Source organism: Eleutherodactylus coqui, chromosome 1, assembly GCF_035609145.1.
Source record: "Eleutherodactylus coqui strain aEleCoq1 chromosome 1, aEleCoq1.hap1, whole genome shotgun sequence".
In the NCBI taxonomy this organism is placed as follows: domain Eukaryota; kingdom Metazoa; phylum Chordata; class Amphibia; order Anura; family Eleutherodactylidae; genus Eleutherodactylus; species Eleutherodactylus coqui.
Genome location: NC_089837.1, coordinates 531,515,963 through 531,543,027, shown reverse-complemented (window position 1 = coordinate 531,543,027; position 27,065 = coordinate 531,515,963). Strand labels below are relative to the sequence as shown.

At 49.3% G+C, this 27,065-nt stretch overlaps 1 protein-coding gene across 4 annotated transcripts; it reads right to left on the bottom strand.

Moving 5' to 3' along the window:
* Positions 1 to 417: 417 nt before the first annotated feature.
* LOC136591208 (ecto-ADP-ribosyltransferase 5-like) lies at positions 418 to 26,165 on the bottom strand. Of its 4 annotated transcripts, none has more exons than XM_066588481.1 (6): positions 25,973 to 26,165; positions 14,499 to 14,584; positions 9,375 to 9,484; positions 6,156 to 6,873; positions 5,282 to 5,314; positions 418 to 1,148 (listed from the first exon to the last, which is right to left on the bottom strand). In XM_066588481.1, the coding sequence occupies exons 2-6, from the start codon at positions 14,557 to 14,559 to the stop codon at positions 1,141 to 1,143; spliced, it is 930 nt and encodes a 309-aa protein (XP_066444578.1). In that variant the 5' UTR covers positions 14,560 to 14,584; positions 25,973 to 26,165; the 3' UTR covers positions 418 to 1,140. The 4 variants fall into 4 exon arrangements, with proteins under 4 accessions (XP_066444578.1, XP_066444580.1, XP_066444581.1 ...); XM_066588483.1 differs by lacking the exon at positions 14,499 to 14,584 and adding an exon at positions 8,447 to 8,501; XM_066588484.1 differs by lacking the exon at positions 9,375 to 9,484.
* Positions 26,166 to 27,065: the final 900 nt, after the last annotated feature.

Sequence of the window (27,065 nt, the reverse complement as noted above, 5' to 3'; positions counted from 1 at the left end):
CCCGCTGCAACCCCCCACGCCGCCACGGCGCCCCCCGAATTTTTTCGCCCGAGTACGAAAGTACTCGAAAATCGCGGTACTCGGGCGAAAAAGGGGCGGGGCCGAGCACGTTCGCTCATCTCTACTATTTTTACATTTTTGGAAGAACTCTGCTTTTCACAAGAAAGCTCGAAAAAACTTTAATAAGTGATGATCAGAACTCACCTTCTCCCTCCACACAGGTCACAGAGCATGCCCACAACAATCTCCTATAGAAGTCTATCAGTGATGATGACAGCTCACCTCCTCCCCTCCCTGCAAGGTTTGCAGAACACCCCCAAAATACTATCCCATAGATGTTTATAGGTCTTGATGACCGCTCGAGTCCTTCTCCATGCACAAGTCACAGAGCGAATAAAGAAAAACTGACACTTCCAGGGTGTTTCTGAGTAGATTTTATCCAAGGCTGGACTATCACATCACATTAGAAAAACCTGAGCTGAATTCCAAATGGCCACCAAAATCATCTCCTCCACCAAACATAATGCAGCCCCCCCCCCCCTCCCAGTTAACACTTTCACACATTGGGGGTCCTTTTTTCTCGTAATTACACCAGTACAATGGGTGTGTCCAGACTTCTGCCTCATCCCGTACATTCCATTGCCCCCCCGTTAGGGTCCTTCCCACCAGACGAGATATAGCAGCCCTGCAGGATATTCCGCCCCGACCTCTGTCCTCCTAACGGGCAGAATTGAATACGGCCAGCAATCCGGCATCACCATGCGCAGTTAGCCGGGCGGGCCTTGGGGCAGGATGGAGGGCCGGCGTATTCCGCCATGCCGTTGTGGAATATTCCTTCTCATGTGAACGGTCCCTTCAGTGGATGAGTCAGAGGAAGTGTGGAAACCTCGCGGCCCCCCGGACCGCCTCCGTCACGTCCAGCCCCAGCGGATCGGTTGTGTCTGCTACAGGCGGACAGTCTGGGGTTACTGCGTCTTCACTGATCCCGACACGTTCTGTTCGCTGGGTCCCTCCTGCCTGATCTCCTCTCCAGCTGGCAGTGGGTGCGCACCGTCGCACTGCAATATCCCGGGTCAGGCGGGGGCTTCCCTGCGCTCACATCCCCGGACACGTAGGAAAGAGTCTTCGGGAGCGGCTACATCAGGGAACTGCAAGAGAGACAACCACTAGATGAGCGCTACTAGTCACTGACCGTTATATACATAGCTGACCACAACATATCTGACCGACCACTATATACATATATGACCAATATATACATACCTGACCACGACATATATTTCTGACCATTATATACATAGCTGACCAACCACTATATACATTACTGACCATTATACACATATATGACTATTATATACATAGCTGACCACAACATACATTACTGACTGTTATATACATATATGACCATTATATACATACCTGACCATAACATATATTACTGACCACGATATACATGTATGACCATCTTACATAGCTCTTCCACTGTCGTCCCTTCTACGCTACAGTCCAATATTAGTGCGCGGTCACATGTTTCCCTTCTACACGGGAGCCGGATTTACTTTAATCCCGTTCACTTTAAGGGTGCCCACCCACTAGCGTTTTTTTACTGCGAAATTCGCAGCGTTTTTTTTTTTCTGCAGGGGTCTTTGGGCTATGGGACATGCAAAGCTAAAATCGCGATCGCGCAAAATCACGATATCGCGGTAAATCGCGATTTTGCGCATTACAAGTCCCATAGACCCCCTGCAGAAAAAAAAAACCTGCGAATTTCGCAGTGAAAAAAAACGCCAGTGGGTGGGCGCCCTAATAGTAAACACGTCCTCTGTGCACCGTGTGATCGCTCCTTACAGGGGGGGGGGGGGGTTTAAAGAGCTGATGGGCAACCTTTTGAGTTCGGTGTGTCAAAATTTGCGAAAAACCCTGAGCATAACTCGGGGGGGGGGGGGGGGGGAGGTCACTTCGAGAAAAAAACATAAATTTGCGATATTTATAGTTTAAATAACAAAAATGTATAATTGTATTTAATAAACCCCAAACCCCCACAGCACCGGCCCTCGCCTCTCACAGCCTCCCCTCACTTATCTCAGTAATGATGAGTCCCCAGCAGTGACAGTGGTCCCCCACAGCAGCCCCCAGCAGTGACAGCGCCCCCCACAGCGGCCCCCTGCAGTGACAGCGCCCCCCCACAGCGGCCCCCTGCAGTGACAGTGCCCCCCTACAGCAGCCCCCAGCAGTGTCAGTGCCCCCCTACAGCGGCCCCCCGCAGTGACAGCGCCCCCCACAGCAGCCCCCAGCAGTGACAGTGCCCCCCTACAGCGGCCCCCCAAGGTGGCAGTGCCCCCCTACAGCGGCCCCCCGCAGTGACAGCGCCCCCCACAGCAGCCCCCAGCAGTGACAGTGCCCCCCTACAGCGGCCCCCCAAGGTGGCAGTGCCCCCCACAGCGGCCCCCAGCAGCGACAGTAGTCCCCCACAGCGGCCCCTAGCAGTGACAGTGGCTCCCCACAGCTTCCCCCAGCAGTGACAGTGGCCCCCCACAGCGGCCCCCAGCAGTGACAGTGGCCCCCCACAGCGGCCCCCAGCAGTGACAGTGCCCCCCACAGCGACCCCCAGCAGTGACAGTGCCCCCCACAGTGGCCCCCAGCAGTGACAGTGCCCCCCACAGCGGCCCCCAACAGTGACAGTGCCCCCCACAGTGGCCTCCAGGAGTGACAGTGGCTACCCACAGCCAAAGTGGCCCCCAGCAGTGACAGTTGCCCCCCACAGCGGCCCCCAACAGTGACAGTGGCCCCCACCAGTGACAGTGGCCCCCAGCAATGACAGTGGCCCCCAAGACCCATATACTTACCTCCTCCACCTCGTGAAAGCTCCACTCCTGCATATATTTATATTCCACAACACTTCTGCTCGATTCAACCCGGCTGGACGCTCTTGGGGAACCAAGTAGTGGGAGACGTCAGGGGAGGGGGGAGGAGGATCCCGGGAGCACACTGACGTCACGGTGTGCGCCGGGATCAGCGCTGCTTAGTGAATATCGGCAGGGGAGTGGCGGCCCCTGCTGGTATTCACCACTAACGGGCCGTGTGTCAGCGACAATGGCCACGTGTGTCATAGGTCCACCATCACGGTTTTAAAGTAAACACTTTAAGGGCTCGGCCTGAGTTAAGATAAACACATAAAGCACGCTCACCTGTTTTCGGGCCCCTGGCCCATCCCTGTCCTCCACCGCTGGAAGTCAGGTGACTGCTGCAGCCAATCGGAGGCCACAGCATCATCTTCCAAACTCCTAGCATCAGTGCTCACATCCCGGGCGTCATGATGCCAGGAGTTCGGGATGGTGAAGCCGTGGCCTCTGACTGCTGCAGTCCATGGGCGGGGATGAAACAGTGCCAGCCGATTAGCTGCGCCCCAGGGGGCCGAAAACAAGTGAGCTTCATGTTTTAATTGTGCGTCATGCACAGCCCTTAAGGTGTTTTATCTTTGACTCCCCAGATCAGGTTCAGTCACTTTGCTCATCTTATACTCTAGTCACATCCAGAGCTGCAGTCACTCCCCATCTATTATACGTCCATTCACTAGGACTGCATTGCTAGGCTGAGCTTCAGTACCGCCAGCCCCCGTGTTACATATCTTGTCCACATCTCCATCATCTAAAAGCTGAAGATCGCAGTAATCCACAGAAAAACCGCTCTGAGCGTTCATACAGCAAAGTAGACATAACAATACCGTAATACTATCCATACCTCTCCCAAATAATGTCACCATGTAGTGCGGGCATAGTGTCATCCAGAGCTCATATAATACTGCCATACGACACCTAAATAATACAACCGTAGACCTGTTACGGTATCCTACCCACCGGTGCGCCAGCCTGCGTGCCCTAGAACTCACCCGCAACCCCCTGTCCCTGCCTACTTGCCTCCACTCCTGGCTAACCCCAGGTGGGCAACTGGGCGGCGGTCCCTACTCTCACTAGGGACCGTGAGGGGACGCTGACGTACCAAGATGGAAGGGTAGAATACCGACAGGATGGGCAGATGATACAACCAACAGAAAAACACAAGCAGACCGAGGCAGATGGGAGAACCTGGCAGATATGGCAGAACAAGCTGACAACAGAGACCAACAGAGGCAGGATGGTAGCACGCTAAAGGGAACCAAATAACTGGCAGTGAATGCAGATCACTGCCAGCCTTAAAAACACCAGCCTCCGCCCAGGGGCGGAGAGGGGGAGGCGCTACCTCCCACAGCACCAATTAAAAGGGTGCTAATGCACAAGGCTGACTACAGGTGTGCTCGCGCATGGCGCCGCCCAGACCTGCAAGCACGCGCACTGCGCCACGCACCCACAACACCACGCCAACCAGCCACCCGCACCCCCGGCAGCCGGACAACAAGCCGGGGGGACGCGCCCTGACCGTGGGACCCAACGCCCCACCGCCCTGGGTGGACCCGCAGACGCCGCATGGTAACAAGACCACTCATATAATACTCCCATACAGCACCTAAATAATACAACTGTACACTGCTCATATAATACTGCCATACACTGCTCATATAATACTGCCATACAGCACCTAAATAATATAATCATTCATCACTCATATGATACTGCTAACAGTGCCATCCAGTCGTAACAAGTGAGCAGCAAGCGGGTAAAAGGAACAGAAGCCGCACCCATTTTCCTTGATCCAATGACTGGAGTATAAAGGATGCCAAGTATGGATTGCAGGAGTGTACCAAGCATTATCGAATTTTACAGAGGGGGAGCAGCACTTCCAGCCGCCACCTCCTTGCCCGGCCGTGAGAGACAGGACTGCATTGGACGTTAACTCTCATCTGAATGTGAGTTGTTCTTCATTCACCTGCCTGCCGCACTACACCGCCACATCACACCAGAAGCAGGAACCCGTTTATAAAGTGATACCCCAAATTTTCAGTGTAGTGTAGCCGGGTGGGAGAGGGAGATTTGCCACCGTGACACTAACCTCCCCCTCTGGTGCACTACACATGTAGTCCTACCACAGTGACTATCACCCCTCAGCATTCCTGCCCATGATTGCCTATTGGGGATACCCCATGGTCCCATAGATCTGCCCCCTCCTCTGACCACCCCCCACCATCTGCCCCCTCCTCTGACCATCCCCCACCACTCTATCATTTCTGAGGGGTGCCGCCTCCCCTGAAGCTCCTTACACCCTTCACACCCCATTTTGGTAGTAATTATGTGGTTTCTCCACCCACTGGGGCACATTTCCTGTGTAGTAATGATGATAGCCTTACCGGAGCTGCACACGGGGAAATCTCGCTTCTCGTCTGAAAGACAAAGGTCACCATTAATTATCGTTATCGGGTGGGAATATGTATACAGACACTTACCTCCTCTGTACATACACATGGACCTCCTCTATAGATAAACTCTTACCTCTTCTCTAGATGGACACTTACTGCCTCTACAGATGGACATTTACCTCCCCTACATATGAGCACTTACCTCCACTATACATAGACTTTATCCTCCACTCTAGATGGACACTTACCTCCACTATACATAGACTTTATCCTCCACTCTAGATGGACACTTACCATCTCTATGCTCGGACATTACCACCTCTATAGATAAACTCTTACTTCCTCTATAGAAGGACATCTGCTTCATCTCTAGGTGAACTCTAGGCTCCTTTGCAGATGAGCACTTACCTCTTATGTAGATGAACACTTATCTCCTCTCTAGGTTACCTCTTACTTCCTCTATAGATGAGCACTAACCTCCTCTCTACATGGACACTTACCTCCTTTATACTTGGATATTAACAAAGTATATATAAATAAACAATATAATAATATATAAACTATAGATAAACTATTGCTCAATGGAAGAACACTTACCTGATTCCAGATTAACTCATTCTTCTCTATAGCTAGACACTTACCTCTCTAGATGAACTTTAACCTCCTCTATAGATAAACATTTATTGCGCTAGATGGACACTTAGATTCTCTTTAGCTGGACAGCCACCTATTCTGTAGATGAACACTTATCTCCTCTCTAGGTTATGTCTTACTTCCTCTATAGATGAACACTAACCTCCTCCCTAGATGGACATTAAACGTCTCTATAGATGACCCCTAACATTCTCTATTGATGGGCACTTACCTCCTAGGTAGGTACAGTTGAAGTGACTGCAGAGCTCACATGTGCTGTCCAGAACATAAATGTTCCCTCTTCTCTCGACAAATTGGAACTTCTCAGCCACCGGGATCAACACTTCCTGCTCTTTGGGGAAGACGGAGAGACTGTGGATGTCCACGCCGAAGCAGGTGGTCATCTCGAAGAACAATCCATCAGAGTATTCTTTAGCTACTTCTATATTCCGAGAGGAAGAAGTGAATCTCCCGAACCTTAGCTCCGCTTCCTCTGACACCTGCAGAGACTTGTCTGTGCCCCTGAAGACTTTGTAGGTCTTTGTTTGTCTTTTGGAGTTCCTCCTCAGCACCTGTAGGGCTCGGGTCAAGTAGAAGTGAAGAGCCTTATAGTGGAAGTTCTCCATGTAGTGCTGTCTGGACCTTCCCGCCACCGTCACATTTCCATTGAGTTCTTTATAGATTGGACTACTCTCCGGCCAGTCTGTGGTGTAGACAATGATTGCTATCCCAAACTCATCGATGAAGTCACTAGGAAGACGCAGCATTGTCTTCACTTTGTTCCACTGCACCACTGCTCGCTCCCATGCCAAACCAAATGCCATGTTGAAGGATTTCTCTCGAGGTAAAATTTTTGGCATGAGATCCGTCTCATATTGATTGGAGCATCCGATGTACTGGTCATCAAACGAGTAGGGACTAAAGTCCAGTATGTGATGTTTACACTGCATCTACAAGAAAACACAAAATTGTAGTGTCCCAGAACCAGAGTCTCTGTTACACCCCGGTGCAAAGTTGTCATGTGGTTCCAGAAAGCAGATTTTTCACATGCATAATAATATATATTGTTTGTATCTTGCATTGCCTTATATTTGCAAAACCTTGCATAAGCTTAGCTTATGCAGAGATATAAGGGTTAAATTGTACAGATGAGATGTGATTTTGGTTATCAAGAAGACCCTTAGCAGATTTTGTAGAGTTCCACAGCCCTAAGGAATGTGGGATGGACCCCCAACAGCAGGGAGAGTGAGCTGTCTCTTGAAGGGAGAAAAGTAACGTGTGAGCTCTGGACAGAGACCACAGAGAGAGAGAGAGAGAGCTCCTGGAATCTTAACCCACCCTGCTATTTTTGGGCAATGCTGATTTTTGTGCCAGTTCATGCTGTGAAGGGAATTACTGTGTCATGAGCTTTGAGAAAGAGGGCTGAAGCTATAGACAGAGAGCATAAGTTGTACAAGGACCCTCTGCGTCTGCTGTTTTCTCACCTCTGGTAGGAACAGTGGCAGTCAGCTACCACACTGAGGAATCGTTCCTTATCATAGAATCATAGAATAGTAGAGTTGGAAGGGCCCTCCAGGGTCATCGGATCCAACCCCCTGCTCAGTGCAGAATTCACTAATTCATCCCAGACAGATATTTGTCCAGCCTTTGTTTGAACACTTCCATTGAAGGAGAACTCCCCACCTCCGTTCCAGGCATCACTTATGGAACTGAATTGTGAGTAACAAGTGGATATTGGAATACAATTTGAGTGGAGCCCCACAGCAGAGCTTAATCTAATTTGGACCGTGCATGTTAAGAATTGAATCTGTTAGCAAAGATATTCCTATTATGAACCAAGTAAGAGACATTCCCAAAAGCATTACAGGCTGTCGCTCCAGTAGCTCTGCAAAAGCAGCCACCATTAAAGCCACGATAACCAAATGATCATCTACTGCTGTTGTGTAGCACCTCACGTTATGCCATAATGGGCTGCTGTAACCTGGAATGTGCAGAACCAATGGCAGTAAAGTTTAAAGTTGTTTCCTGAAATCTCAGTGTCAGAAGTCCATCCTGCCCTCCGTATAACTGAAGCAGCTCTCTTGACAAAAGGGTATGGCGTGGAGCCCGGGACCCTCAGGTTATTGAAGCCACACTGCCACGTGACAAAAGAACTACAGACCCCTGCTAGCCTGTTGTATTAACCCCGACACACCACAATAAGCCAAAATGTAGCAAGAAAATATCGAGAATGTATTCACCATAATGGAAGGCCACAGAAGGTGGAGGCTATAGAGCATTAGGTCCATAGATGGTGGAGACCATAGAAAGGCGATACCATGGAGTGTGGAGACCATAGAGAGTAGAGGCTATAGAGTGTGGAGACCATAGAAGGGGGATGTTAAAGAGAGTGGAGGCCAACAAGGGTAGAGAACATAAAGCGGAGAGACTATAGAAAGTGGAGGTCATATCTGTGTTGGATACTAGTCACCATTCCCATGGGTAGCGTAAAAGCGCATTATCCCAAGTGACAACCTTTCCTACCAGTAGGGGGCACAATCTTTGAAGTGGTCCTTTTTCTGATTCTGTAGAGGAGACCCTGAGGAGGTAAAAAGAAGTCACAAATTTTGGCACATGCAATGATTCGAGCCAAAATTTGTGACCTTTACCTTTTCTCAATGTTTTTGAAAAGTGCCATGAATAGGGGGTGGGGCTTAGCTGGAAGGGCGGGCCTCCTGCGGTCTGTCAGATTTACTATAATCTGCACCAGAAACCAGTAAGTCATGATGGTAATCTATGCTAGCTCCTAGCGGTCATAGCTTTGTGTTCAGGCCCACAGAGAGCCTCGTACTGAATCAGGACATCTTTACTCCAGCACCCTGGTTATTAGGACTGGTATATAAAGTGCCCATCTTAATACATTTGGCCTCTTGTTTTCGAAGTATGTTTGACAATACGATGGGACCCACAAAAGGCTAAGCAGCACTCTGACTGCCATATGGGCACTGCCCTTGTAGGGCTGTGCTTGTGCGCAGGCGAGCTTCGATGGGCTCATGATCAGCCCAACTGGCCTCAGCAGCAGACAAAGGCTGTGGCCTGGCCAACCATGGGAATCGAAGTGCTGCGATTGGTGTCAGGTTCCCCAATATACTGCTTGTAAGTAAAACATGGCATGTACACAAGCCTTTTACAAGGCCGCATGCAAGAGGATTCAGAGAGTGGAACCTGCGCCAATTGCCCGTTCTCATAGCCGAAAATGTAGCATGCCGTTTTCTGTTGCCCACATGCAACATTGTTACCTAATTGTTACTTTATTACTGTAGGAAACTAAAATATTTTCAGCCAGTCTGATATATTTGTATGTCTGTCATTCTGTGCACCCGGCGGGGCTTCACCAGCGCTCTCTTGGTTGGGCAGGATGAACACTGTACACAAAGCGTCATTACAGACCAAATGTTATCCTACTGCTTACCGATGGCAGGAAGCTGAACTTTTCTGCCGTTGTTTGTCTTCCTGCGTTCTTCTTGGTTTTCTTCCAGCTCGTCTGCCCAGAAGTCAGAACGCCATCTTTCAAGTAGAAATCTACAAGATCAGATCAGGGGGCACAGAGGGGGCTGTATCACTTTGTGAGGGCATGGAGGGGGTCACTATTAGTTTGTATAAGCAGAGAGGGGGCTGTATTACTTTGTGGGGCAAGGAGAAGGTGCTTTTACTCTGTAAGTGCAAGAAGGAGCTCTCTTACTTTGTGGAGGGCACAGAGGGGGCTCTCTTACTTTCTGGGGCATGGAGGGGGTCATTATTAATCTGTATAGGCATAGAGGGAGCTTTATTACTTTGTGGGGGCACAGAGGGGGCTCTATTACTTTCTGGGGCATGGAGGGGGTCATTATTAATTTTTATAGACACAGAGGGGGGCTTTATTACTTTGTGGGGGCACAGAGGTGGCTCTATTACTTTTCCAGAGCATGGGTGTTCTATCACTTTGCTGGGGTATGGAGGTGGCTCTATTACTTTATTGGGGCATTGGGGGGACTCTTAATATTTTGTGGGGGCCTGGTGGGGGCTCTATTACTTTGTGGTTGCAGAGGGGGTCTGACAGGACTTGTTATTTTATTATAGTGCAGTGATGTTATATTTGTGATCAGTGTTGATTTACTACATAACATTTGCTCCTATTGTTTGCCTCCTGTTGCTGTGGGTTGCTATATTTTCTTGTGAATTCAGAGTGTCTTGGACCCGGCGGAGTATCACAGGATGAGACTGAGCGCTGACCGTGAGAACACTGACTACAGAACCGCTCTACATTACCCATCAACATAGCTCAATACTAGAAGAAAGTCTACCGAGAGGCTGTTACGGCCCCCATTATTACTAAATCTCCAGTGAATAAACAACGCCGTTGAGCAAGAGGCCGAATCATGTGGTCCTTCCGGCCTGAGAGGAATCCCTGATGCCAGTTTCCTGGGCAGCCATGCACTTGTTTGCCCCGTGGAGGGGGTTATATTACTTTGTGGATCATGGAAAGTAGGGTGCTTCATTTTTCCAAAGATGTGATTTTCATATGACTTTGCTTACGCCCCGAGTCTCAGTGATGTAAAAGATACATATGCCAAATTTCAAGAAGCTTGGATAATATTTCGGGGTTGCACACGTTGAGCACTTGTATATCAAGCTAGTGGCATTTCTAATATTGAAGTGCTTTGTACTAATGGGCTTCTTGTGTATTTCTCTATTCGACAAGCAAGTACTTCATTTATAGCAACTGCAAAGAGCCTTGCCCAGGATGTTTCAAAAATGTCTGTATCTGCAGCCACCGTTTACCGAGCCCGGGCGATCAATATTAGTAAAATGGCAAAGAAAATCAGAGTCACTCTCTGGAAATCCTCCTCTTTTGGTCTTGCGTTGGGATAGTAGACTGTTGCCCGCAGTTGCCCATGGCAATGACTTTGAGCATTTGCTTGGCGCACCTGTTGCCCTGAAAGGCACTGGTGAGCAGATGGCTGAAGTACTTATTTCAGAAGTGGACCGATTTGGGCTACGTGACAATATCATCAGAATGTCTTTTGATACTACATCACCTAATGCAGGACTGATCCAAGGGGCTTGTACCAGAATTGAAGGGGAATTCGGACGAACATTGTTGTGGTTGGCTTGCCGCCGTCACACCCATGAACTAATAATGAAAGGCGTGTTTGAGGAGTGTTGTGGCACACCATCAAGGGGTCCTGACAGCCAGATTTTTTTGGAAGTTCCAAAGTCTGTGGGCTTCACTTGATACAAAGTCATGTATGACAATGCTGGATGACGAAAGTCCCATTCAAGGCTTTCTAGCAGAACAACGAGTGAAAATGGTTAACTACATCCAAAATGTCCCGAAGATGGAAGTCATCCAAGAGAAGACTGCAAAGAGTTACTACAACTCTCACTCCTGTACCGAGGAGGATGGTCTCAAAAGGACTTCAGGATCCCAGGGGCTCTGCATCAGGCAAGGTGGATGGCAAAGGCAATATGTGCACTTAGAATTGTCCTCTTCATTAAAGAGTTGAATATTCCTCAATGAGAACTGAAAGGAATGAAGCGGGCGGCACATTTTGTCTGCATCATATATGTTCGCTTTTGGCACGAGGCAATCGTAAGTCGATGGGCTCCAAAGAATGACTTGGATATGCTGCAGCTTCTGAGAACTTACCCAGATGCAGATGTCCAAAACAGGGCTCTCATAGTGAGGGGTAAGAGGCACCTTTGGTATCAGAAACAAACGCAGGATTGGCTTTTTTGGACGAACGTATTAGTCAGGCTGATAGGAAGGAAAATGACTAAAAGTTTAGAAACCAAAACGGCAAAGAAAAAGGAAATAAAACGATCAGAGGAGAAAAACCTGGTTTATGGAGGGAAAGACCTGAGGCCTTACTAATAAAACAAAGCCGTTCATTGAGTTGTTTGGGATCCTCGATGTGACCGAATACTGCAGTGATTCTCTAAGAAGCCGTGTGAACGCTCTTAAAGGGGCCAATGAAACCGCAGAAAGAGGAATCGCTCTGATCAAAAAGTTTAACGAATCGTCAGGGACGAACAACAAAAACACTTCTTGTTGAAGGTATCCGAGCATCACAGAAAAGTCATCACCAAGCGAACATAAGAAGGGATGGCATGGCTCAGAGATGACTCATATATCACATGCCTTGCCCACCATACCACCTATTAATCCGAGGGTCTAGTTTTAGTATTATTGTAGGTTTGTGATTTCTAGTTTTCCCAAACAAAGGAATTAACATTCCAATCTTCTTGAATTTTGGCCTATCTTTACCTCACTGAGGCTCGGGGCGTAAGCAAAAGCTGCAAAAATGTTACATTTTACTTTTTGCCTTACAAACACCCTGATGGAAAGGACTATATTATTGTGTGGGGGCACGGAGGGGGGCTATGTCTTATCCGGGCCATGGAAGAGGCTCTATTATTTTATTGGGGAGAGCAGAAAAAGAGCTCTATTACTTTGTGAGTGTGGGAACTTATCCGGAACATGGAGGGGGCTCTATTACTTTGTGGGGGAAGGGAGGGGACTATTATTATTCAGGGCATGCAGTGGACATTACTATCCTGTGAAGGGAGAACAAAGGGAAATTATTACTGTGTGTGGGTGTAGTGGCCCAGTACATGCTTTCCTGACCCCCTCCATAATGTCATACATATATGTCTTATGTAGATGCTCTGTGCAAAACTGTCTTGTCATTCTGTTATGTGTATTGCACAGCAGCAGCTTGTGATAGGTTAATGTCTGCAAAGTGTGAGCTGACTGTCTGTAAATGTATCAGTTCTATCCTGTCATGTGGTATGAGAGAGGCTATAAATGTGAGTGCTTGAGAGCGCAAAGAGATTCTTCAATCTGGGCTTCCATCTGATAGAGAAAGCACAGAGGCACATGGGGGCACCTTCAGCCCTCATTTGTTGAAGATAGAGGAGGAGGAGCGATTTCCTGAGCGCAAAAATCAGCAGGATCAGTAAGTGAGCCCCCAGAGAGAGATAGAGAGCATGAGCTAGTCCTAAGGCTGTCCTACACAAGGCCCAGTGCAGAGGTACTCTTCTACTTAATTGTTCACTCCCAAGCATCCTGAAGTCTGGGGCCTCTGGGTGGAGGTACACATCTACAGTTGTCACACACACAGGCGTCCTGAAGTCTGGGATCGCTGTGTGGAGGTACTCATCTTCAAGTTTGTCTATATATATTTTCAATTCTACCTGCACTTGGAATACTGTCTATTTTTGCCTTGTATCATTGGAGTGTTTATTCAAGTAAAGTTATTTCCAGGCCCTGACCATTCCCGGGGACCTGAGGTACTATACTTCTGTCTGTGGCTCGTTTATTTCCCTGCCGATGTTCCTGCAGGGGGGTACCGGAACAGTGGCATCACCCGTGACTACCCCATCACCTGTTCTCCTTTTTTTTAGGCATCTCCATGCAGGGGGTGTCCGGAAGAGGCCCAACACTGCCCTGGCCTTGGTTGCGTGCAACCCTTCAGGAGGGAGCGTGGTAAGTGCCACAGTGACAAGCCAGCATCTTGCCCTCCCAGCTCCTTAGCGTATGCCATGTGTCCGAGTTCACCCTATGGGACGCTGCAAGACCCTACTTCTTCTTGGCGCCACTTTGAACAGGATTGAATCTTCTGTGCCACACAGTCATGCCTGCAGTAATGCAGAGGTACTACCCAGAAAGAAGAAATGTTTAAATAGTTTACAAATGTTTGCACTCCACCTTCCGCCCAGGACTGCTCACAATGGCGCCCAAACTCTACCGCTCTCCTCTCTCCACTTCACTCTTGCCAAAACCTTTCCACCAAAGATTTGTCACCAAAAAGACCGTGCCCTGGCCAGGCACAAAATAGAGGGGAGGACTACCCACATCCAAACGACTTTACTTCAAGACAACCCAAAAGGGGTGGAGTTATCTGCCAATGCAGACTCCTTAGGCCAAACTCTCAAAAACCTCCACCTGAGCAGGATGGATCTAGTCCGCAGACACCTGAGACTACGCCCTATCTCCGAGACTGCAGCTGGACCGTCCCTCAGGAGGCAGCCATTATAGTGGGAGGAGGATCCCCAACTAATCTGGCTTTCTGCCAGTTCCATGTCTCTTGGTACTACGGATCAGTGATCTGATGTGGCTATTGGGGATGCCGCAGAGCCCCGCACCCTATCTACACTTTTAGAAGAATTAAAGTGACCCAAGTCTGTGCCGCAGCCTGTCGGAAGGTTCTGTGGTGGAGGTGCCAGTAAGTACCCGACCCCGTCCGTCATCTCAGTGTCGGACTCTGACAGCGAGGGGAGTGCCGTCGGGAGAAGCCAGCATCTTGTCCTCCCAACTTCTCAGCGCATGCCATGTGTCTGGGGTCACCGTATGGGATGCTGCATGGGCACAAAGGGGTATTATTTCTTGTTGTGGGCACAATGGGGAGAAGTACTACTACATGAGGGCATGATTCATTTATAGGGCACTAGTACAATTTGGGGCACAAAAAGGTTACGGCGCTGGGGAGACGATTTGTGTGAACAGCCTGGAGTCTGTAGTCTACTAATCCGCTGCTGGTAACCACCATCTTACCTGTAGAGATCCCCGCCAAGTGCAGACATAAGGACAGGGAGGTGACAAAAAGGAGGAGCATCACAATGGACGACGTACAGAATTATCTGCGGAAATAGGGAGAAAAACTAAAAATTAGGAAAGGAGCTTCAGTGTCAGCGAGATCGTCCATCAGAGGGTGCGACGCAACGCCAGGATGATCCGCACAAGCTGCACGCTCTGGAAATACCGGCACTGCTACAAGATTAGTACGAGGGCCCCTGAGGAAGCCACCGTTAGTGGATCTGGTACTCCCCTTCCCCACGCCGGCCGTGGAGCTCCTTATGACGATGAGATGAACTCGTCTCTCTATCTGATTGACGTTGTTGGATCCGCTCGGCCCCATACGGAATAATAGGGATCTCTATCCACCTTACGGATGTGGTTATTATAGTGTCATCATTGTAGAGGTGCGGAGTATTGTGGTATGGCATGACGTGATACTGATAGCTGGTCACCCATGTTTTGCATGGAAGCTATTCTCTCTCTGTTATCTGCCACCCTTGCATGGTAAAAGCAATCTCTATGACACATGAATACTGTCAGTTGTTGAGATGCGAGGATCTTGTCCCAAGCAGGGTCCCTTGCATGTTAATTGTCACCTGACTTTGTGGCATGGGGTATAACACTGTTATTACCAAATGGGAGATGAAGAACTGGGACTCTGAATGACCTCTGACTTCTAGCTCAGGTAGATCTGCGGGCGGGGAGCATCTCCTGAGCACAACGCATCCACTCCCACTGCTGTGCGATCCCCATGACTCGTGGGATCCTATACCTACAAGACTACTGACCCCGCACAGGTCATGCTTGGTAGCCATGTGTGGGTTATGCATGATATGAGGCATGGCGGCCGTAGCTTCCCTATTGGAGGGCCTTCAGGGGAGATATAACCAAAATGTCAAACTGGGTTTCCATTTGGAAATCTGGCCACCTACTTAGCCAGCCTTCAGTGATGAAGGAGGACGGTGGAGGTGGGGCCCAGAGGGACTTTAAAACTAAAGGGAGATCTTCCCTCCATTGTCGGACACAGGACTGGCATCTAAATACAGGACTGTCCACCTCTCTCCATGTTCCTTACCATGTGGTGTAGAATGCAGTCCTAAGCTCTCACTCACGACCTGAAGGTTACAAGTTCAATCCCCACGTGGTTCAGGTAGCTCAAGGTTGACTCCGCCTTCCATCCCTCCGAGGTCAGTTAAATGAGCCCCCAGCTTGGTGGGGGTATTAGATAAATTACCTTAAAGCACTGCGGAATAAGTTGGCGCTATACAGATAACAAGTCCCTCCCTTTTTGTTTTCATACTGTTTGTGTGTATTTGTAGCTCCTCCCCCTTATGTAAATCTCTCCTTTTGTATATTTCTATCTAAGCCCTGTTGACCCTTCTTACAATAAAGCTTTAAACTTTATTAGTCGTTCTCGACACTTTAAGGGATCCACAACCCCGAAGTGTGTTAGTCGTGTGTCGGTGGAAACTGAGGTGGCGTACCTACCTGTCGGAAGCGGTCAGTGGTGGCAGCGAGGGGTGTTGGGGCATGCTAGGCCACACAGAGTGCGATTTGGCCTTCACTTTGCACAAGTTCAGGATCGGGGAGATGGGAAATAGTTAGCCCTGCGGCCGGCCCCGGGTGCCGTACATTACAGGGTGGTGACTGTCGGACCCGTATACCCCAATACCGTGACATAGCGGACACTTATGTGTTAGCGCTGTGGAGAGGGACAAGGGCTGCGGCTCTTAATGTCTATAGTAACTGATGCTTTTCTGGGTGTAGCAGGCTCGGTCTTGGCCCCTGTGGACATGGTGTGTGCAGTCTCCATCGCATTCACGGTGACCACTCTAAGGTTTAGATCAGCGATCACCGTGCATCTGATGGACATACTGTAGAGTAGGGCATGGCTGGTGGCAGCAGGATGTGTCTGTTGGTGGCAGCGTGTGCCAGTACTGCGTGGCGGTGGTATGGAGCCGCCCTAAGTGAAGCGTGCGCTGGGGGAAGATGCCTCCAGTAGTTCAGTGAGGGCCGTTTTACATGGAACAAGAAATCATTTGAGCGAGGAAATAGGAAATGAGAGAACAACTCGTTTGCTTTCCTATGATGACTGTTTATTAGAGATGAGCGAACGCGTTCGTCCGAGCTTGATATTCGTGCGAATATTAGGGTGTTCGGGATGTTCGTTATTCGTAACGAACACCATGCGGTGTTCTGGTTACTTTCACTTCCTTCCCTGAGACGTTAGCGCGCTTTTCTGGCCAATATAAAGACAGGGAAGGCATTACAACTTCCCCCTGCAACGTTTAAGCCCTATACCACCCCCCTGCTGTGAGTGGCTGGCGAGATCAGGTGTTCGCCTAATATAAAAGTCGGCCCCTCCCGCGGCTCGCCTCAGATGCGGTGTGAGTTAGATGAGGGACAGTGCTGTTTATACCGGAGCTGCTGTAGGGAAAGAATTGGTAGTTAGTGTAGGCTTCAAGACCCCCCAAAGGTCCTTATTAGGGCCACTGATAGCTGTGTGTTGGCTGCTGTTAGCAGTGGCATTTTTTTTTCTCAAAATCGGCTCTGCAGAGCGTTGCACCTGGCATTAGGGACAGAAGTGCTGCATAGGCAGGGAGAGTGTTAGGAGTGAGTGTAGCCTTCAAGAACCTCAACGGTCCTTTCTAGGGCCATATTTATCCGTGTGCAGTTCTGTTCAGGCTGCTGTTAGCTGTGCTGCATTTTTTTTGGGCTTCTCAAAATCGCCTCTGCAGAGCATTCCACCCTCCATTGATACTGCAGGGAAAGAATTGTATAGGCAGGGCCACAACACAGTTATTATTCATAGAATATACGCAGTGCTGCCTTTTGGTGGAAAAACAAGTGGAAACAAATCTATTTGTCCAGCCTCTGTCCGTCCTTACGGGCGGTGGACACGTGTGAGCTGCGTGAAAAACATTGCTAAATCATACGCACCCAGCTACGCTTTACTGCTGGCTTCGCCATTTGCTTTCCTTAATTGGGAAAAAAAATACCTGCTCTGCCAGAGTTAATAACTCTGCTACCCTCACGTTCTGTGACACATTAGCAGGGACACAGCACAGTTATTAAACTTAGATTATTCATTCACTAGAGGCAGTGGGGCCTTTCGTTTTCCAAAAAGGGAAAAAATTATATTTGGCCTGCAGTCTTGCGCCAATTTATTTCCTGCCTGTGAAATCAAATCACTGGTAATACAGCATGCTGAGGGGTAGGGGTAGGCCTAGAGGACGTGGACGCGGCCGAGGACGCGGAGGGCCAAGTCAGGGTGTGGGCACAGGCCGAGCTCCTGATCCCGGTGTGTCGCAGCCGACTGCTGCGCGATTAGGAGAGAGGCACGTTTCTGGCGTCCCCACATTCATCGCCCAATTAATGGGTCCACGCGGGAGACGGTTATTAGAAAATGAGCAGTGTGAGCAGGTCCTGTCCTGGATGGCAGAAAGTGCTTCGAGCAACCTATCGTCAACACGCAGTTCTGCGCCGTCCACTGCTGCAAATCCGAATCCTCTGTCTGCTGCTCCTCCTTCCTCCCAGCCTCCTCACTCCACTACAATGACACCTGCTCAGGAGCGGGAACACTCCCAGGAACTGTTCTCGGGCCCCTGCTCAGATTGGGCAGCAGCGGTTCCTCTCCCACCAGAGGAGTTTATAGTCACTGATGCCCAACCATTCGAAAGTTCCCGGGGTCCGGGGGATGAGGCTGGGGACTTCCGCCAACTGTCTCAACAACTTTCTGTGGGTGAGGAGGACGATGACGATCATACACAGTTGTCTTGCAGTGAGGTAGTAGTAAGGGCAGTAAGTCCGAGGGAGCAGCGCACAGAGGATTCGGAGGAAGAGCAGCAGGACGATGAGGTGACTGACCCCACCTGGTGTGCAACGCTTACTCAGGAGGACAGGTCTTCAGAGGGGGAGTCAAGGGCATCAGCAGGGCAGGTTGCAAGAGGCAGTGCGGTGGCCAGGGCCAGGGGTAGAGGCAGGGCCAGACCGAATAATCCACCAAGTGTTTCCCAAAGCGCCCCCTCGCGCCATGCCACCCTGCAGAGGCCAAGGTGCTCTAAGGTCTGGCAGTTTTTCACAGAGACGCCTGACGACCGACGAACAGTGGTGTGCAACCTTTGTTGTGCAAAGCTCAGCCGGGGAGCCACCACCACCAGCATGCGCAGGCATATGATGGCCAAGCATCCCACAAGGTGGGACGAAGGCCGTTCACCGCCTCCGGTTTGCACCGCTGCCTCTCCCCCTGTGCCCCAACCTGCCACTGAGATGCAACCCCCCTCTCAGGACACAGGCACGACCGTCTCATGGCCTGCACCCACACCCTCACCTCCGCTGTCCTCGGCCCCATCCACCAATGTCTCGCACCGCACAGTCCAGCCGTCGCTAGCGCAACTGTTGGAGCGCAAGCGCAAGTACGCCGCCACGCACCCGCACGCTCAAACGTTAACCGTCCGCATCGCAAAATTCATCAGCCTTGAGATGCTGCCGTATAGGGTTGTGGAAACGGAGTCCTTCAAAAGTATCATGGAGGCGGCGGCCCCGCACTACTCAGTTCCCAGTCGCCACTACTTTTCCCGATGTGCCGTCCCAGCCCTGCACGACCACGTCTCCCGCAACATTGTACGCGCCCTCACCAACGCGGTTACTGCCAAGGTCCACTTAACAACAGACACGTGGACAAGCACAGGCGGGCAGGGCCACTACATCTCCCTGACGGCACATTGGGTGAATTTAGTGGAGGCTGGGACAGAGTCAGAGCCTGGGACCGCTCACGTCCTACCCACCCCCAGAATTGCGGGCCCCAGCTCGGTGCTGGTATCTGCGGAGGTGTATGCTTCCTCCACTAAAGCACCCTCCTCCTCCTCCTCCTCCTCCTCCTCTGTCTCGCAATCAAGATGTGTTAGCAGCAGCATGTCGCCAGCAGTCGGTGTCGCGCGGTGTGGCAGCTCAGCGGTGGTCAAGCGTCAGCAGGCCGTGCTGAAACTACTCAGCTTAGGCGATAAGAGGCACACGGCCCACGAACTGCTGCAGGGTCTGACAGAGCAGACCGACCGCTGGCTTGCGCCGCTGAGCCTCCAACCGGGCATGGTCGTGTGTGACAACGGCCGTAACCTGGTGGCGGCTCTGCAGCTCGGCAGCCTCACGCACGTGCCATGCCTGGCCCACGTCTTTAATTTGGTGGTTCAGCGCTTTCTGAAAAGCTACCCACGCTTGTCAGACCTGCTCGTAAAGGCGCGCCGGCTCTGCGCACATTTCCGCAAGTCCCACACGGACGCTGCCACCCTGCGCACCCTGCAACATCACTTTAAGCTGCCAGTGCACCGACTGCTGTGCGACGTGCCCACACGGTGGAACTCTACGCTCCACATGTTGGCCAGGCTCTATGAACAACGTAGAGCTATAGTCGAATACCAACTCCAACATGGGCGGCGCAGTGGGAGTCAGCCTCCTCAATTCCTTTCAGAAGAGTGGGCCTGGTTGGCAGCCATCTGCCATGTCCTTGGTAATTTTGAGGAGTCTACCCAGGTGGTGAGCGGCGATGCTACAATCATTAGCGTCACCATTCCTCTGCTATGCATCTTGAGAAATTCCCTGCAAACCATAAAGGCAGCTGCTTTGCGCTCGGAAACGGGGGCGGGGGAAGACAGTATGCCGCTGGATAGTCAGGGCACCCTCCTGTCTATTTCTCAGCGCGTACAGGAGGAGGAGGAGGAGCATGAGGAGGATGAGGAGGAGGGGGAAGAGACAGCTTGGGCCGCTGCTGACGGTACACCGGCTGATTGCCTGTCATCCTTTCAGCGTGTATGGCCTGAGGAGGAGGAGGAGGAGGAGGAGGATCCTGAAAGTGATCTTCCTAGTGCGGACAGCCATGTGTTGCGTACAGGTACCCTGGCACACATGGCTGACTTCATGTTAGGATGCCTTTCTCGTGACCCTCGCGTTGCACGCATTCTGGCCACGACGGATTACTGGGTGTACACACTGCTCGATCCACGGTATAAGGAGAACCTGCCCACTCTGATTCCCGAAGAGGAAAGGGGTTCGAGAGTGTTGCTATACCACAGGACCCTGGCGGACAAGCTGATGGTAAAATTCCCAGCCGACAGCGCTAGTGGCAGAAGGCGCAGTTCCGAGGGCCATGTTGCAGGGGATGTGCGTAGATCGAGCAGCATGTACATCCCAGGCAGTGCAACAGTCTTTAAGGGCCTGGCCAGCTTTATGGCTCCCCACCAAGACTGTGTCACCGCTCCCCAGTCACGGCTGAGTCGGCGGGAGCACTGTAAAAGGATGGTGAGGGAGTACGTAGCCGATCGCACGACCATCCTTGGTGACGCCTCTGCCCCCTACAACTACTGGGTGTCGAAGCTGGACACGTGGCCTGAACTAGCGCTGTATGCCCTGGAGGTGCTTGCTTGTCCTGCGGCTAGCGTCTTGTCAGAGAGGGTGTTTAGTGCGGCTGGGGGAATCATCACGGATAAGCGTACCCGCCTGTCAACCGACAGTGCCGACAGGCTAACACTCATCAAGATGAACAAAGCCTGGATTTCCCCAGACTTCTCTTCTCCACCAGCGGACAGCAGCGATACCTAAGCAATACGTAGGCTGCACCCGCGGATGGAAGCATTGTTCTCTCTCACCATCCAAAACGGGGACATTTCTGCTTCATCAATCTGTGTCTAATATTCCTCCTCCTCCTCCTGCTCCTCCTCCTGAAACCTCACGTAATCACGCTGAACGGGCAATTTTTCTTAGGGCCACAAGGCTCAGTCATATAATTTTTCTGTACAATTTTTATAAGTTTCAATGCGCTTAAAAGCATTGGAACTTTAACTTGAACCAATTTTTCGTTACACTGGGCTGCCTCCAGGCCTAGTTACCACTTAAGCCACATTAACCAAAGCGATTAATGGGTTTCACCTGCCCTCTTGGCTGGCCATGGCCAATTTTTGGGATGTACATTAGTACTGTTGATACACCAATTTTTGTGGGCCCTCGCCTACAGTGTAATCAAATTAATTTTTAGCCCACCTGCATTACAGCTGACGTTACCTCAGCTGTGTTGGGCAATGCAATGGGATATTTTTGTGTACCGCCGGTGGGTTCCAGGGAGCCACCCATGCTGTAGGTGCACACGGAGTTTTTAATACATCTGTACACTTCTAAAGAACCCCAGTCTGACTGGGCCATGCAGTGTGGGCCGAAGCCCACCTGTATTACGCACGACATTACTACCTCAGCTGTGTTGGGCAATGCAATGGGATATTTCTGTGTACCGCCGCTGGCTTCCTGGCACCCACCCAGGCAGTGGGTCCACAGGGAGTGTAACCTACATATGTCCACTTGTAAAGAACCCCAGTCTGACTGGGGCATGCAGTGTGGGCCGAAACCCACCTGCATTAACCCTTTCCAGTCCACTGTGTGACCTGTGAAGACATTAGGGTTTTAAGGCTGTACAGCTCCGTTGTTGGTAGACGTCCGTCGGGGTTCTCTTACTGTATATTGCCAGCCTCTCTGCTTTCGGAGCCTATCCTACGTGTCAGCTCATGCAGTACTGGCTTTAGCCAGCATATAGCGCCGTTGTATAACGGCAGAAAAAGAGTAAGCCCCCTAGGAAAACCATATACAAATTGGATTGGAAAGGGTTAAGCACAACATTACTACCTCAGCTGTGTTGGGCAATGCAATGGGATATTTCTATGTACCGCCGGTGGCTTCCTGGCACCCACCCATGCTGTAGGTGCACACGGAGTTTTTACTACATCTGTACACTTCTAAAGAACCCCAGTCTGACTGGGGCATGCAGTGTGGGCCGAAGCCCACCTGCATTAAACATTACATTACTACCTCAGCTGTGTTGGGCAATGCAATGGGATATTTTTATGTACCGCCGGTGGGTTCCAGGGAGCCACCCATGCTGTGGGTCGACAGGGACTTCACAATAGGGAGTTGTACCTGCCTGTGTCTATGAATTAAAAAGCCCGGTCTGACTGGGGCATGCAGACACCTTGACAGAATGAATAGTGTGTGGCACATAGGTTCCCCATTGCTATGCCCACGTGTGCAGCTCCTGATGGCGGTGGCACAGGATTCTATTTCTCATTGCTTCTGTACAGCATTGTGGGCTATCGCCCCGCCCCTTTTAAAGAGGGTCGCTGCCTAGCCGTGCCAACCCTCTGCAGTGTGTGCCTGCGGTTCCTCCTCATGGCAGACGCACTTATAAATAGACATGAGGGTGGTGTGGCATGAGGGCAGCTGAAGGCTGCCCAGGGACACTTTGGTGTGCGCTGTGGGGGGGAGGGGGGGGGGGTTGGGCAGCATGTAACCCAGGAGAAGTGTCAGTGGAGTGTCATGCAGGCAGTGATTGTGCTTTGTTGGAGGTAGTGTGGTGCTTAGCAAAGGTATGCCATGCTAATGAGGGCTTTTCAGAAGTAAAAGTTGTTGGGAGGGGGGGGGCCCACTCTTGCCGGTATTGTGGCTTAATAGTGGGACCTGTGAACTTGAGATGCAGCCCAACATGTAGCTCCTCGCCTGCCCTATCCGTCACTGTGTCATTCCCATCACTTTCCTGAATTGCCCAGATTTTCACACATGAAAACCTTAGCGAGCATCGGCGAAATACAAAAATGTTCTGGTCGCCCATTGACTTCAATGGGGTTCGTTGTTCGAAACGAACCCTCGAGCATCACGGGAAGTTCGTTACGAATAACGAACACCCGAACATTTTGGTGTTCGCTCATCTCTACTGTTTACACTTGTAGATCATTGTTTAACCCTTTAGGGACCGGCCTATTTTATGCCTTAAGGACCAAGCAACTGTCATTGTCGTATTGCAAGAGCCGTAACTCGCTGACACGAGGGCTTTACTTTATTGGTCCAGTTGTACTTTTACTGGCCGCCCTCCGGGGTCCATATAATGTCTTCTAGGACTTTTATTATATTTTTTTGGGGGGAAAGATGGAAATTCCGCCATTATTTTTGTGTTTTGCTTTCACCATTCAGTAATAATAACCTGATCCCTTTCTGATCTGATCGGCACGATTCCTGCGACACCAGGTTTATAGAGATTGTTTTACCTTTTACGACTTTTGCACAATAAAAACATATTTTTAAAGAAAAACAATTGAATCTGCCTGGCTGCATCCTGAGAGCCGCAACACGGGGATTTTCCATCCAAGATAAATTGCAACATATTTCCATTGTCTGGGTCGCGACGAACGCGGTTATACCCATTATGTGCTGCTTTGTATATTTTTCTTTGTATTTTCTCCATTTAATAAGGGTATTTGTGGGGAAAATGTATATTTTTTTATCTGGATTTTTTAATTTAAATTAAACTTTTTTGACCTTTTTTTGACGTTATTTTGTTTTATGTTATGAGCATGGGGCTTCTACTGTATCTATACACTGATGTTGATTCACACTGTATTTATGTAATTCAGCTGGCTTCTGGGGCTGTATTTATGATATGAGCTTGGTTATGGTATTGTATCTATGCACTGAGCTTGGTTCTGGGGCTGTATATTTATGTTATGAGCTTGGTTATGATATTGTATCTATGCACTGAGCTTGGTTCTGGGGCTGTATTTATGTTATGAGCTTGGTTATGGTATTGTATTTATGCACTGAGCTTGGTTCTGGGACTGTATTTATGTTATGATCTTGGTTATGGTATTGTATTTATGCACTGAGCTTGGTTCTGGGACTGTATTTATGTTATGAGCTTGGTTATGATATTGTATCTATGCACTGAGCTTGGTTCTGGGGCTGTATTTATGTTATGAGCTTGGTTATGGTATTGTATCTATGCATTGAGCTCAGTTCTGGGGCTGTATTTATGTTATGAGCTTGGTTATGGTATTGTATCTATGCACTGAGCTGGGTTCTGGGGCTATATTTATGTTGAGCTTGATTATGGTATTGTATCTATGCACTGAGCTTTGTTCTGGGGCTATATTTATGTTATGAGCTTGGTTATGGTATTGTATCTATGCACTGAGCTTGGTTCTGGGGCTGTATTTATGTTATGAGCTTGGTTATGGTATTGTATTTATGCACTGAGCTGGGTTCTGGGGCTATATTTATGTTGAGCTTGATTATGGTATTGTATCTATGCACTGAGCTTCGTTCTGGGGCTGTATTTATGTTATGAGCTTGGTTATGGTATTGTATCTATGCATTGAGCTCGGTTCTGGGGCTGTATTTATGTTATAAGCTTGGTTCTTGTACAGTATTTATTCGCTGAGCTGTTCTGGAGTGGGTATGCTACTATCTTGCTGCTTTCTACACAAGTAGAATATAAGTAAACTACCTGTCAGTGCAGTATATATAGTTTTTCTTTCTTATGACAGAGGACACCAATAAACAATTCTGCACAAGGTGCATCTAACTTGAGGCTGGCACTGGCCCCCGGAGCCATGTAAGGCCTGAGCTGTATATGAAGAGCCTGTAACCAGACCCCTTAATTCCCAGGAGACATGTTACTATGTTGCTAAGTTTAAATGGTGTTGCAACTTTCTGAAACTGTGTAACAAGTTCTGATGATTGTAGCACTGATTCAACTGCCGAGTATAGAACTTATAACAGCCTGAGACACTGTCAGGCCCAGAATGAACCTCGGATAGGATTTCTTGCATCAGAGGAGAAATCTATAGCAGCGATAACACGCACTCCTGGTGACCCCCTAACACAAATTCAGAGACTTACCACTGTCACATTCCTATTAGTGGGTCAGGAGGGGTGTCGTGCCTCCTTAAGGAGAGCACGCACAAAGTGTGTGGAGACACCTAAGGGGTGAGTGGGCTGGGGAATGGTATAGTCTCTCCCCAACGAGAGCACCCAGAAAGGGTGTGGGGACACCTAGACGGTGAGTGAGGAGACTTATAAGGCCATGCTTGCTCCTCTGGGTACTTTATGCATATAAGGAAGATGAAAAAATACCTCTGCAGCGCCACCTATTGGATCGCAGCATTTCAATAGGTGACATTCCTATCAGTGGACTAATTAAGTATTTACTCCTCTGCTCATCCTGTTCTGGGATTCTTTTTAGTGCAAACTAATCACGCCATGTCTGTGCCTGCTCATATATATATATATATACCTCTTCAGATCTATTCCATTATGCCTGAAGAAGAGCCCTAAGTAGATTGGAAAGTTTTTGTTAGCTATTAAAGGTGTCATATCTACAAGATGACGTGGTTGCTCTTGCTGAGAACAATCACATGTTAGACCGTCACTGTTCTTGCAGTCCGTTGGACGTCTCTTAGTCCGCCTGCACCCCCACTTCTGTCTTCTATGTCGTGTTGTGCAGTGCGCTTGTGTTTTAGTGTATTGGTGTAGTATGGAGGAGGATATAATGTTGCTCTGGTGTCATGTGATGCTGAGTGTTACATGGCGTACACTGCGCCCTGTTCTGCGGTTACACCCGCCCGTCTCCCCCCTCCTCTTACGGTCAGACGTGGGTGCTGTGCCCGCTGCTCCCCTGGGTTCGGTTCGTTCTGGGCTCACACTGGTCGGTCTGAGTCACTTTCTTCCGGTGTTACAGCTTAGAGGAAGCAGAGTTGTGGCGAGAGTTACTGTAACTTCTCTTAACCCTTTCCCCTCCTGCCTCTGGTACAGAGCAAGGCTTGTGGTTATCTGCAGTCAGTGATATCCGGGAACATTTCTTTATAGGGCGTGTGGAGTCTTGTGCTGTATGTGGGGGACGGGAGGGGAAACAGTCCCAAATTATCCCTTCCTAATAACTTGTCGGAGAGCGCCCCCTTATGTCTATCCATCCATCAGCAGGAAGGTGCTTAGAGGGGGAAAAGTCTTACCTGCTGGATGTTGCTTCACCCTCCATAAGGAGAACTTGTACAAAGTAAAAAGTTTAGAAATGCAAATAGCCGTGTATATGTAAATGAGGTCGTTACAGGGCGTCCCACAAACTCAAAGGCATCCGCACACTGTGCTAATAAGATCCAACAGACCACAACAAGTCAGTCTGTCAATTAGGTCTTATTGGCTACTATGTTGTTCTAGGATTGATACATAACTTCACGCTACCTGTACTATTATCTATCTATCTCATATCTATCTATCTATCTATCTATCTCCTATCTATCTATCTCCTATCTATCTATCTATCTATCTATCCCATATTTATCTATCTCCTATCTATCTATCACATATCTATCTATCTATCTATCTAGCTATCTGTCTCCTATCTATCTATCTCCTATCTATCTATCTCCTATCTATCTAATATTTATCTATCTATCTATCTATCTATCTATCTCATATCTATCTATCTATCTCATATCTATCTATCTCCTATCTATCTATCTATCTATCTCCTATCTATCTATCTATCTATCTCATATCTATCTCCTATCTAACTATCTCCTAACTATCTCCTATCTACCTATCTATCTATCTATCTATCTCATATCTATCTATCTATCTCCTATCTATCTATCTCCTATCTATCTATCTCCTATCTATCTATCTCATATCTATCTATCTATCTCATATCTATCTATCTATCTCATATCTATCTATCTA